The sequence below is a fragment of the Salmo trutta genome, chromosome 2 (assembly GCF_901001165.1).
Source record: "Salmo trutta chromosome 2, fSalTru1.1, whole genome shotgun sequence".
Taxonomy (NCBI): domain Eukaryota; kingdom Metazoa; phylum Chordata; class Actinopteri; order Salmoniformes; family Salmonidae; genus Salmo; species Salmo trutta.
Genome location: NC_042958.1, coordinates 57,620,224 through 57,633,904, shown reverse-complemented (window position 1 = coordinate 57,633,904; position 13,681 = coordinate 57,620,224). Strand labels below are relative to the sequence as shown.

The window sequence follows — 13,681 nt, the reverse complement described above, 5'->3', positions numbered from 1 at the left end:
AGGGGAAAAAAACACATACCAGCCTACTGTACCCTTTTTTGTTTATAGATTAACATGGTTTATTGTATGGTTACACATTCTCATGATCAGTCTTCATGTCTTTTCAAGGAGACTTGCAGTACATATAAATCATCTGCAAGAGGTCGAAGCAGTGGGTGGTGAAGAACATCACCACAGCTGCAAAGCCTGCTAAACCAGCTGCCATTACCCAACACAAGAAGACGTTCAGCACAAGAACATTCTGGAACCTGCCTGGAACATTCAACCAATAGATCATCCATATTCAGTTTGACTGATGTTGTAGTATAATATAGAATGCCTAGTATGCTCACAACTGCATTGTGGTATAGTTGTTGCTAGCTGTTGAACATATGTATATAATGGTGTTATATATATATTAAAAAAAATTACAAGTGACTAAATGATTCCAGCTGCATCCGAAACCAATAGTGTTGACTTTAAATTCATTGTGATATTCAGGAAATGTACTTGGGTAAACTAGCGTCATTCAATCTTACTGCTAAAACAAATGATGAAGGGAGTTGGTGTATCATTTAAACTTTCATTTGTTGGCAAGTAAACATTTTTCAATAAAACAGATTTGTCTTCAAGACAAAGTTTATTTGCTCTGGAGACCGAGGTGAGTTTACATGCAGGAAGTGATGGCAATGTATGACATACTGTGTATATACAGTAGGAAAAAATATATACTAATGCTTATAATAAATACTACAGTTTTACGATGGGAATATTTGCATACAGTGGCTTGAAACTATTTACACCCTTGATTTTCCACATTTTATTGTGTTACTGCCTGAATTGAAAATGTATTACATTTATATATTTTGTCACTGGCTTACACACAATATCCCATAATGTCAAAGTGGAATTATGTTTTTAGACATTTTTACAAATGTCTAAAAAAGCTGAAATGTCTAAAGTCAATAAGTATTCAACCCCTTTATGGCAAACCTAAATAAGATGCACTATGCAGAAATCGGTCTGCCATTTCCTGGATGCTAAAATTCTACGACCAATTTCAGTTTGTGGCAAAACAAGCAAGAGAATGCAGAGAATCATTGTACCATCTAAACCACTGAAATATCTGTTTTGAAGCTGGTGTACAAAACCAAAAGACTCAAAATGAAACTTAAGAACGGGAAGCGTCTTAGATTTGCTTTCAATGAGAATGACAGATCGATAACTCACATTTCTAATTGGATTTGGTCGGGTCGCCCAAAAAGTTACAGGTTGCAGCTTTAACAATTCACATTAAGTTTCATGGACTCACTCTGTTTGCAATAATAGTGTTTAACATAATTGTTTAATTAATACCTCATCTCTTTACCCCACACATACAATTATCTGTACGTCCCTCAGTCGAGCAGTGAATTTCAAACAGATTCAACAACAAAAAAAACAGGTTTTCCAATGCCTCGCAAAGGGCACCTACTGGTAGATGTGTAAAAAGAAAACAGACATTGAATATCCCTTTGAGCATGGTGAAGTTTATTAATTACACGTTTGGATAACAAGTGTAATAACTCTCTTGAGTCATCAACTTCTTTAAATCCAAGTGGTATTGACTGTGAGAGAAAGACGAAAACACTGACATTCATGGACAATCACTGTACCATCTGTATTCTTGCTGTAGCAGCATGGTGTAGGACACGTTAGCTAGCTAGCTTCAACACAGCGGTATAGTTACTCCAAGACTAGAGTCATAAAGCCAGTCATTCCTTTACTCTCAAACATTTCTCTAGTTTTGCTCCTAATGAGAGGCACTGAGGCTAGCTATAACGTTAGACTACAGTACATTTTAGGCATAGCTAAACTTGACTAGCTTGGCTTGTAGTGGTACTAACAAGCCCCGTTATGTCCGAATCAATCACCAAATGGTACTGTACTGAACAACACTGCCTCATGTAAAAAAATATAGGTTATATTGCTAGCTAACAGCAGCAAAATGACTCATTTGCCCTCCTGATTCCTGATCCATCTGGTTTTGGCTGCCGCCGCTGCTTGCTGGTCTCGCAATTATTTTTATCGCTGTCTCAACATGTCTTCAATGTATTCCGGTTAACATGAATAGGGCTGTCTGTTGAGGTTGGAACCGGTTCAGGGAACAGAACGGAAAACCATCAAATACTTTTTCAAAAAGAACAAACATGGATCCTGGAATGAAAGTGACCCATACTGTTCAGGAACATTACCGTTATTTTAGAAGCATGGGAACCGGTTAATAACGTTATTTTATTTTCCAGGCATTTCTTTCTACTCCCAGAACAAAACGCAACAAAGCGCCTATGCAAAGCCACCACTCTCACTCAGAAACGTATTCCATTGTCTGCCTGCAAGCTGAAAATCTTTGCCTGTGCGTGTTTAAACTATCTGCCCCCCGAACCACAGGTTACTGATGTTACGTTGACGCTTTATTCAGAATATATAGATTTTTAATTAACTTGAGAAGAATTCATAAACTTTTTCAATGCTGGTTAAGGATATTATAGGCCTAGGTTTCACGTTGGATTTATTAACTACAGAAAGGTAAGACGTGTTTTTAATTCTGGTGCCACTCTGCACACGAAAACGTGCTTGCTCAAGCTTGTTAACTAGCTAGCTCAAAGGACATTCAACGTTTCTCCATAGAAGCCGCTCCTCCTAGGTGTAATTCTGTGGACCTAATTCATATAATGCATGTCATAACAAATGCCCAGTGCTTCAAGCCTCCTCAAACCCACTGGTCTGTCCATCATGCACGTAAACAACTAGCTTGCCTGCTGTATACGCACTGATTGGTGAAGTCATTTGATAATGACCTAAATGTAAAAAAAAAAAAAACTTGAATTCAGCAGGCTCAATCAAACAATGACGTCTCCTGGCACGAAAAAAATGTATAATACAGCTATAGTGCATAATTATGTCTGAAACACCCTCTCATCGCTCATAATTATGTAGGGAGACACACCTCAAATGGCAAAACACCTCAAATAGTGTCTAGCGGTGAAGTTTCCCTTTAATATCAATGTTATACAGTATGTAATGCATTTTGTTAGCCCTTGCCGTAAGTCGTCCTGGACAAGAATGTATGCTAGTAAATAACTTACATTTAACAGTAGCTGACAAGCCATAGACTATCTTTATTGCCCAGCCACTTGGAATCAAAATCACTGTTCAAATCAAAAAGCTCCAGTCCACTCCACCTCCAGCCCTGTGTCCTGCAGAGGAGCCATTATATTATGTCTAACCTATTTGATTGAAGGTCAAGATGGAAAGAGCCCCTCTGCAAATTGAATTGCTTGAGTGATGATGAGGTTGTTTGAGGGCATTGGTTACAATGCATTTTTGACCGTTACCTTTGTGTGCCAGTGCCCCCTGTAATGCTAGTCTGGTCACTCAACCTAGCTTCAAACCCAGTTTGCTAATAGAGTGGTTTAAAAAACAGTGAATGCTTGATCTTTGACCTATTTTAACAAGCGGCTTAGACAGGGTTAACATACTTAGGTTTACCGTCTTTAACCCCTGAATGACTTTGTCAACCTTTGAAACCTAGACAGGTTCATTTTGCAGTTGGTTTGAGTTAGTTCACTACAGAGCTGTAGAATGTGGCTTGTTTTCAGTTGAAATTCGTTTGTTTTTCTGTTCTGTCAAGAGATAACTATTTCTCAATTCTGAAACATAAACACAGCTGTCCTTGAACAACTGAAACTCAGCTTTAGTTAGGCCTAGGAAAATGTATATACTGTAATCAAAGCATTATTGTATTATTTCAATTTTAGGTAATTGTCTGACTTTCGGGCGCATAATCCTGACTCAGTCACGCCATCCATAAGCTTTGTATAGATTGTGCTTCCTTAATTATATAAAATAAGACAAAGCCTTGTTACGTTACATTTCAGCCTTTTCTCAACTCACAATGAAATGGGATGGACTACAGTTGAGTTTAAGCCAGATGTGTCTTTTACAGAGCACCATAGAATCCCATCTGCTAGTGGTGCATGTAAACCAACCACGTATTCTGCATATGACCATGAGCTTTGTATCTCTAAGTGGATTTTCTTTAGCGCTCTGAGAAGTTGTTTACTACACATGATCTCATCTTCCTCAATTATGTCAACCATTTCTTTAAAAAACTATTCAGCCGTAATGTCTGCTATATCTAATTTCACACTTTTGTTGGATGAGCTTAATTCATGGCATCTTACTGGCAACCAAATTAACACACTCTCATGGCATAACGAAGGACTTAACTCAAGTTTCTTGACTTGTGTTCCTAAGTGCAGCTGCTGGCTATCTGTTAACGTGTGTCGTGTGTCCCTGTGTCCCCTGTCCTGTCCCCTAGCCGGAGGACATAGGTCAGTCTCCCGTGGTCCCTACGTCGGACGGAGACAAGGTGGATCTGGAGGCCTTCAGTGAGTTCACCAAGATCATCACCCCTGCCATCACCCGCGTTGTCGACTTTGCCAAAAAACTGCCCATGTTCTCGGAGGTAAAGCCCTGTGTGTGTGGGCGTGGAATGTAAGCCCCCTCAGCACACTGTATGAATCACAGCACATCTAAGCAATACACACACCACAATGAAATGCAATAGGAAGTTTGAGTGAATATTGTCACCTTGAATACATTACGTTTATGCATATGTATAATGTGCATGATGTACATTTTCTCCGACGACGCCCTGAGGAACAACGTCACAGGACAAACAAAATGGCTGAATGGGTAAATGTAGACTGCTGCTGATATAACATTATTTTACATACACTACACACGAAGCCTACACCACTGTAGACTTACGTAAATGTCCTTTGAAATTCCAATCAAAGAATGGAAAAGTGCCTTCAAGTTAATGTTGTTTACATTCCTTAACCGTCTCTCTTGCCCTCCCTTTCTCCTCCTTTCTCTCTCTGAACTGAAAATGACATGAACAGGCTGCTGCCAGATTTTACCCATCCTATTCGTCACCGAACTGATCAATGCACACACCCAACTATTACACACACACACACACACACACACACACAAACACACAGTCTTGCGCAGCTAACCTTGTGGGGACATACAATTAATTCCCATTCAAAATCCTATTTTCCTTAACCCTAACCTTAACCCAAAACCTAACCTTACCCCCAAACCTAACCCTAAAACTAACCCTAGCTCCTAACCATAAATGTAATTCTAACACTAATTCTAACCTTAACCCTAAAACCCTTAGAAATAGCATTTGACCTTGTGGGGACCAACAAAATGTCCCCATTTGGTCAAATTGTTGTTTGTTTACCCTATGCATAAAATAGCCTTTTTAGTAAAAGTAGTAAAACCAAACAGACACACACACACCTCTGTGCTATCTTACTATTTGATGAAAATCTATGAATTTATATTGGTGTACAATTCAGTCTATTACTGTGACCGACCAATAAACCCTGCTATTGCTCTCACGTCTTTTCCCTCCCTCTCTCCTCTCGTCCGTCCAGCTGCCTTGTGAGGACCAGATCATCCTATTGAAAGGCTGCTGTATGGAGATCATGTCACTGCGTGCCGCCGTGCGCTACGACCCAGAGAGCGAGACGCTGACCCTTAGTGGCGAGATGGCGGTCAAGCGGGAGCAGTTGAAGAACGGCGGCCTGGGCGTGGTGTCGGACGCCATCTTCGACCTGGGCAAGAGCCTGGCGCAGTTCAACCTGGACGACACGGAGGTGGCGCTGCTGCAGGCCGTGCTGCTCATGAGCTCAGGTGAGGACGGGGTCATGGGTCAATGGCCAGAGGTCAACTGAGGTCATTCAGGTCAGAGAGGATTCAGGCCGAGTTCCAAATCCACCCCCTAGCCACTACTACCTAGGCACTTTGTGTGGATCTGAAGGAACTATAAGTAAGTATAAATAAAATCTGCTGTAATATTAGCTGAAAACAACTTGGCCTACATCTTTCCCTCTGATAGGCTAGGTGGAATTTTACCCCCTCCGTTTACTGACACTTTTTTTTCTTCCCTCCCGTTGCCCTCGGCCACAGACCGCTCGGGCCTGACGAACATTGACAAGATCGAGAAATGCCAGGAGACCTACCTGCTGGCGTTTGAACACTACATCAACTACCGCAAGCACAACATTCCCCACTTCTGGCCCAAGCTGCTGATGAAGGTGACGGACCTGCGTATGATCGGGGCGTGCCACGCCAGCCGCTTCCTCCACATGAAGGTGGAGTGTCCAACGGAACTTTTCCCCCCGCTCTTCCTAGAGGTCTTCGAGGACCAGGAAGTGTGAGTGGCGCCCCCCGCTGCCGTGGAGGAAGTAGTGGGGCGACTTGAGGCATCTTGGGAAAGGACGGGATGTTTTTCTGAAGCTGGGAAGGATTTTGGCAGGACTTGTGTTTTTCCGACATTTACGTGGTAAACAACAAACAACGCAACCAGCAGCAGGAGTCAAACAAACAGGATTTTCATTTTTTAACCAACCACCTCTTCATACCTGTTTTTGGGAATCAGTTTGGCGGCCCTCCCTGTCTGAGCACGATGTTTTATCCAGTGGGAGTTGCAGCCCTTTGCCAAGGCGAACACACACAGACACACACACTCTGGCTCCCCTCTCAGAGCCCTATTGGAGGCACCTCAGTTGTCACACATTGCCACTAGATTGTGGTCTTTGCAGGCTTGCACCTGTTTGAATTTATGGCAACCATCTTTTAAAACTGGTCAGTTAATTATACTCTCCGAATTAGTGTAAGACAATAATTCAGGAGACACGTCACTGACAACACACCGGGACACACACAGAGGTACTGAGTGTGCCATATAGCTCCTACCGTAGAGCAGAGCTCCTAGTACCTACAATCACGCCTGAATACAACTGAGCCATTTTCAGACTGGACCGTGAGCATGTTTTTAACCAAGTCAGGTGCTGTATTATAAGGGTACTCCAGTTGTCTGAATGTGTAAATGTGTAAAAGTACAGTCCATGGCTCCGTATCTACCTTTGGTTCTGTCATTAGGCCAGTGCCTTTGACTGGCACTCTCTCAAACCCACACACACACTGGGCAGACCTGCCTTGTCATTGCCTGTGCTTCTGGTGCCAACAGTAGACCCTCTCATGAATGACAATTGAGCCCTTTTCTCTCCAAGGAAGGTCATAACAGTGAACAAAAGAGAGAAAGAAGGAGAGGCGCCACTGGCAGGAGTTCTCAGAGGAGGGGGGGAGAGAGGGGAGGAGTAGGGGAGAGAGAGATAAAAAATATAGATTTAATAGCTGGCAACCAGATTCAGTGCCTGGAGACTGAACAGCATCCTGAATAACACACACACACCTACCCTCAGAAACTCAAAAGCCTTATTTACTGTATACACTGCTGTGCTGTAGCCCTGACCTGCAGGGTAAGTAAGTCTGAATCCGCGCCTGTGTGACTCAGCTCAGTATGGCCCCTCCAGGCTTCCATACTCATTCGTCGTTACTGTAGGGGTCACTGAGAAAGGGCAAGGCCAATGACGGCTGCCATTTACCTCAAAGTGGGCACACCCTCAAGGCTGGGGCGCCGCCAGGCTCTACCTCACCTCTGGATACAGGGCAGCTGCCCCCAGCCTCCTCCCACACACACACACACACACACACACACACACACACACACTTTTAAGGATACTCAACAAACACACATAGGCACGTGTGCATGGGTGTGAACTCGTGGGTGTGAACTCGTAGGCACAAGTACATTAAGACAAATCACACAAACACAGGATACACATTCTCAGTGTTATCACTCAGACAAAAGGAAATACCACTGAAGACAGGAGGGCCTGCCTTTCCCTACGGTCACTTATCTCTTTTTCGGGGGAGGGGAGGATGGTAACCATTATGTCCAGCTTTTGTCTTTTTGTTATGTGGGACCAAGTTTCTCTTTTTGGAATTTGGAATCACTCTTTTTTTTCTGTTGAAACGGAAGCAAATAAATCACGTGACGGAGTACAATGGACAGTCCAGCTGTCGCCCTGGAAGCGGAGCGATACACCGTGAGGAAGCGGAGAACCCCAAGGTGGCCAGGCCATAACTGGCTGTGTTTACCACTGTTTTTGAGGAAAAAAAGTTCAAATACAACCTATTTTTTATTGAATGCCAAGCAGTAGTTTTTGAACGAGTGAACGAGGCGGAGGGAGGGATGGGTTTCAGCACCCCAGGAGCATGTGGATGAACGCCTGAAGACGCGGAGCGACGGGCGGGATCGGGATGGTGGGTACTCATAGCAGATGGCCAAGTGTCGCTGCTATGAGTACCCACCAGAAATCCACTGTAAGCAGACCTCAGACCACTCTGGTGGAGCAGCCAGAATCCCCTCCCACCGTGCCCCGCCCTCCCACTCCACTAGTTTCCCCACCCCCGGCCCTGGCCCAAGCCATGCTGGTCGGGGTTTTGCACTACTGCAGTGGTCCAAACCCCTCTCCCCACCCTCATCAGCAACTACACAACCTAGCCCCAACTCATCTGTCAGTCATGCACCTTCCTCTGGAAGTCCTGGCCTACTCTAAGGGAGGCCCACTGGGACGGGGCTCACAACCAACCCCGTCACATTGTCAGTATTAAATCAACAGCCTTCCTCCAACCCTCACCCACTGGGCAGGAGGCCACCGGTTTGTCTCTCACACACTCTCCTCTCAGCATAGGCCCTGTGCCACATTACACACGCCTGGCTCCAAGTCTACCCAGATCCACCCCAGTACATACTCCTTCCCCTGGCCTACCACCCATCCTCCCCACCCAGTGTAGGCCTTCGGTAGGCCTGAAAAATGGACACCAAACGGAATCTAGGCCTCTCCCTTGTGAGACAAGGATGGCCATAGCAGCTCACTTAGGGTGGCGTCGCCGAATGAATGTGAACAGCGAAGCAGCAGTGGGAGCGAGTGAACGAGAGAGTAGGAGAGAGCGAAGGGAAGGGAGCGGGACAGAGAGACTTCCTTCCATCCTTCATCTGGCATGGGTTAGAGGGGGATCGTCGCCCGTTGTCGAAGCACCGTTTGTGAACTTGGAGAAGGGGGAGATGGCAGTATATCAGATGGTCTCCCCCTTTACTCCCGCATTGTAACATTTAATCCCCCCCCCTCATTTCCACAAATACCCCCTTCAGCTTTCCATAAGGAGAGCCACCAACTTTCAAATGGAGACGATCGGCAAGAGAAACAGAATCGGCACTCAATGGATTAAATTCCAAGCTTCTTTGAAAAAGAACCAATAACAGAAAAAAAGTTATCGCAATAGTGATGTCCTTCATTCTCGTGAGCCGATTGGGTATGTGTGTGTGACAATAGGGGTTGAAATGCTGCTTTACCTTCTGAGGAAATTTTTTGGGGGGGAAAAAAGTATATGATTATGAACCCAGAAAAGCGAAATGAGGAAAAAGATGACTTTAAAAAGACTCCTGAACAAAAGTTAAACGCTTGGAGATTAAGCACTTTCTTTCTCTCTACATTTTATCTCAATGTTCTTTTTTGTTGATGTTTGTTTGTTTAGGACGCTTAGACTGCTCTGTGTAAAACGGAAAAAAGAACAGCTGTAGTCACTTTTTGACGCAGTGTAACGTAGACAGAAATGTCACTTATTTTTCACATCACCTATAGTTTGTGTTGACTTCTCTGTTGTCTGTGTATTTGTCCGATTGTCCGTCCCTTTTATCAAGAGGAATTTACAACAAAACAAAAACAGGAATATTTTCTTTTTATATATATTTTGTTTCCTTTTTTTATGAAAGAAGACTTTGGAGAAAAAAAATCACAAACAGGAAAAATAATGCAACCCAAAAATATATATATATATTATGAAACACAATCTTCTCATACCTCACACAACACAAAACTCAAATGAACTTGGGAGGAGTGATGATTCACGGGCGCATGTGGAAGTGCGCAAAAAGATATGTGCTTGTGGCCCGTGCGCATATGCAGTGATTACAGAAGACTTACCCTCAAGCCTTTGCGCTTGCTACCTATTAAATTGGTTCTAGGAGGATTGTGGATAGGATACCTAACATTAGTAAAGTCTTGCATCATCATCAGATGCTGAAATGGATTGCTGGCTGGCAGTTGGCCACTCCCAGATATATCCATGACCATAGATAGTGAAGCCAAATGTGAATGGCCCAGAGCTTGGGGGAAGTCTTTTGTAATGGCTGAGTGCTCTATGGTATTGAATGTAGCTGACAGGACGGGGCTGGATTTGAGCCCGGCATCCACAACCTCACTTCCGCTCACCAGCAGAATGGATGGTGGTGTCACATCGACGTTACACACAAACAAACTGAGAATATTGCCCATCTGCAAGGTGCAATACTTTTTCACCCCTCTCCCAAAAAACTATGTTTCTGTTAGATTTTGATTTTGGCCATAACCAAGGATGTAAATACAGAAAATGAAATATGAAAAACCAGTATATGTAAAATCATATGCAACACTCACAGACTGGATGTTGAGGCTTGAGCACTTCCTTGCCAGCTCCTGCATCCCGCCATCTTGTAAAGTAAGAAAAAAGAAATTTGCAACGTATATTAATGCTTCATACATCTGTGTGTGTGCTTGTGTGTGCACTCTCACATGTCGACCCATATTCAAAATTACCCCATGACTTTATTAATCTGACCCTGTGCCTCTTGTTCTTAGAAAAGAGATAGCTAGCCATCCCTACAGTATGTCCTGGCAACAAATCTTAACCCTTTATACAGTCACGGCTACAATGTGTGTCTACCTACAACAGACTGGTCTCTCCAGGTTAATGATGAGAGTGGGTAGTAGCCACAGTAGGCAGAGGATGTGATGGTGTAGGGGGGGGGGGGGGGGGGGGGGGGTTAGTGACCTTAAACAGTGGTTCTCAACTGGTTTTGTCCCGGGACCCAAATTGAATCCTGTTGTCTCACTCGCGACCCAATATTTGCATCGTGAAAAATAATTGCCAACATACAATCTGGAAAACAATTATATGACGAGAACAACATCCCCCACCTCTTTCATTGTCAATAATACAATTTTGCTCATATTCTTGATGAAGAATGTTAATAAACTCACTGGCTTGAGACCACAAAATCAACCAAAATAGTGCTGCTAATAGCTCTATATTGAAAATACTGTGATTGAAGAAAACATTTTCAGAGATTATTTACACATTTAAATTCATTATCACACTTTCTACCTGGTTTAAGTCGTTTAAGTTCAGACTGGAGTATTTATTTATTTTTATAAAAAACATTTGAGAATCGCTGATCTAAAGTCCTTAAATAACAACGGGTAGGGGAATGTCAAGACTTCACTAATATTCCCAATATATCAGCTTGCCTGGCTACTGCCCGCTACATTCATTTAGGAAAGCCCATTTAATGGAATCCCCCAACACCCCTGTCCTTTCATCAGCTGTCTTATCATGGTTCAGTCCAAAAGGTTGACAGGATTGAGGGATAGGATTGTCTGTGATGTTTTGTTTTTTGGGGCTTTTTTTGCTCCACCTTTACCAAATGTAGAGTTTTGTGAAGACAAAAAAAGAAACGCAAGTAGCAAGACGTCTATGCAATTCCCCTCCAACCCCTCCAAAAGCGTGCTCCCTTTACTGGCGAGCCAGCCTGCCAGTCATGCTTATATTAAAGCGGTTTCAACCTGGTCTGGATTCCCCCAACTCAACTGCATGAATCCCAGTGATCCTTATTTGATCTGGGAGCAAAGACCCTTGCTACTCTGTGCGTGCCGAGGCTCAGGGCTTTCAAGTGAATGGGCCCAGGTTTGATGGGATTCCCAAAGGCCCTGTCTTCACTCTCCAACCATGACCTAGCTCACCGGTTGGTGCCTGGGGACCAGCAAGCCCACTCGTTGAGATGGCAAAAGGACAAGTGGAGTTGGAAGGACACTGTTGATATCATAGAAGATTGGATAGAGTTGTGCTGTTGTAAACTGCTCCGGAATCTTTGTGCGTGCGTGCGTACGTACGTACGTGCATTGCTGTATCTGTGTTACAGTATTTGTCTACATGATACAACACTCTCATGGTTCGGTGGATCGATTCAGTGCAACAAGGCCCATGCAGCCTCAGACGTGGCCATGAATTGTCTTTGTATTTTTCTTTTAGAAATTAGAGTGAAAAAACGAATCACTTGCATAGTTGAGTTTTAAAATATTGAATCTACCCAGTAAGCAAAATTACGTTGAAGAGATGTCGAGATTACGTATTTTCCAGACGTTGAAGTAAGGTTCATTTTCCATTCTGTATGAAAGTTGAAAATATGTAACATATAAATTATATAATAATAAATCAAATGAATATAGGAAAGAGGAGCCATCTGATGATTGCAGCATAGATGATTTAATATTTCTTCCACCGGTCACATGCGTTTATGTTAGCTTGATGTTCCAAGCATTCCAACCTACAGAATAAACCAGCAGACCACGGTTACAGAAATATTATTTTCTTGCCATGACTGTGATATGTTGTTGTTTATCTACCTTAGTTGAATGCACTGACTGTAAGTCTGCGGAATGACCAAAATGTAAATGTTAAATGTAAAAACAGACACTTGCAAAGCATGCTGTGTGTTATTTGTACATTTAAAATTGAACCTTTATTTAACTAGGCAAGTAAGTTAAGAACAAATTCTTATTTACAATGACGGCCTACCCCAGCCAAACCCAGACGACGCTGGGCCAATTGTGCACCTCGCTATGGGATTCCCAATCACAGCCGGATGTGATGCAGCCTGGATTCGAACCAGGGACTGCAGTGACGCCTCTTGCACTGAGATGTAGTGCCTTAGACCACTGCACCACTCAGGAGCCCTAATGAGCTCCTCCCCCCCAAACAAGTACAAATTTGGCTGGTCCGGACTACACCTAATCTGAACAAATCATAGATGTCTAGGCTATGTTTCACAAGTTTGAACATAACAGTACGGTACAGCACAGTTCAGTACAGTAGCTACAGTACAGTTTAATTCAGTACAGTAGAGTACAGTTTAGTTCAGTAGAGTACATTAGAGTAATGTAGGGTAAAATACAGTATATTATACTGTACTATACTCTACTGTGCTGTACTCTACTGTACTAAACTATACTTTACCCTTTACTTTAATGTACTCTACTGTGCTCTACTGTATTTTACTGTACTGTACTTTTCTGTACTGTACTCTGCTGTGCTCTGCTGTACTGTGCTCTCCAAACTTGTGAATCATAGATGTCTTTGATTGGTTCAGATTTGGTCCGGATCGGACCAAATCTGACGTATGGTGCTCAGTGGGAGGTGAGTGACGTACTTTGGTGAGATGCGAGTAACGTGCGATTGGCAGGATGGTCCAGACACCTGCAACTCGCGAGACACAAGCGAATGCACTGATGAACAAGCCAAGTCACCACATAACCAAGACCGCTTTAACTGGCTGTGCACTGACATAGCAGCATGTATGTAGTTGAGATGCACTCTCAGCAGCCTAGATTCTAAAGGCTGTCTGGAGAATATTATAGAAAAGTAGTCGTTGATTGTGTCAGCATGAAGACTTTAAATACACTGATTGCACCCGATAATGGCCAAATAGCGCTTACATTTGAATTGTTACTTTGAACTAGTTGAACCGTTATATAAGTGTTGCTGTAGCCTCGAAGCCACAGCTGGTGACAAAAAAAAAGTTTAACCAATGTTTCTGGGTAAGCTTTTAATGAAGTGAAATATCTGAGTGAGTGGT

The 13,681-nt window shown here is 43.2% G+C and overlaps 1 protein-coding gene across 5 annotated transcripts in view; it reads left to right on the top strand.

Moving 5' to 3' along the window:
- Nucleotides 1-9,369, top strand: part of LOC115158392 (thyroid hormone receptor alpha) — a 155,430-nt gene extending 146,061 nt beyond the window's left edge. For all 5 annotated transcript variants that reach the window (XM_029707281.1, XM_029707291.1, XM_029707271.1 and 2 more), the window contains 3 exons: nucleotides 4,343-4,489; nucleotides 5,475-5,733; nucleotides 6,010-9,369. In XM_029707281.1, the coding sequence (XP_029563141.1) occupies nucleotides 4,343-4,489; nucleotides 5,475-5,733; nucleotides 6,010-6,260 (657 nt within the window). In that variant the 3' untranslated portion in view covers nucleotides 6,261-9,369. The remainder of the gene's footprint in view (nucleotides 1-4,342; nucleotides 4,490-5,474; nucleotides 5,734-6,009) is intronic.
- The last annotated feature ends 4,312 nt before the right edge of the window (nucleotides 9,370-13,681 follow it).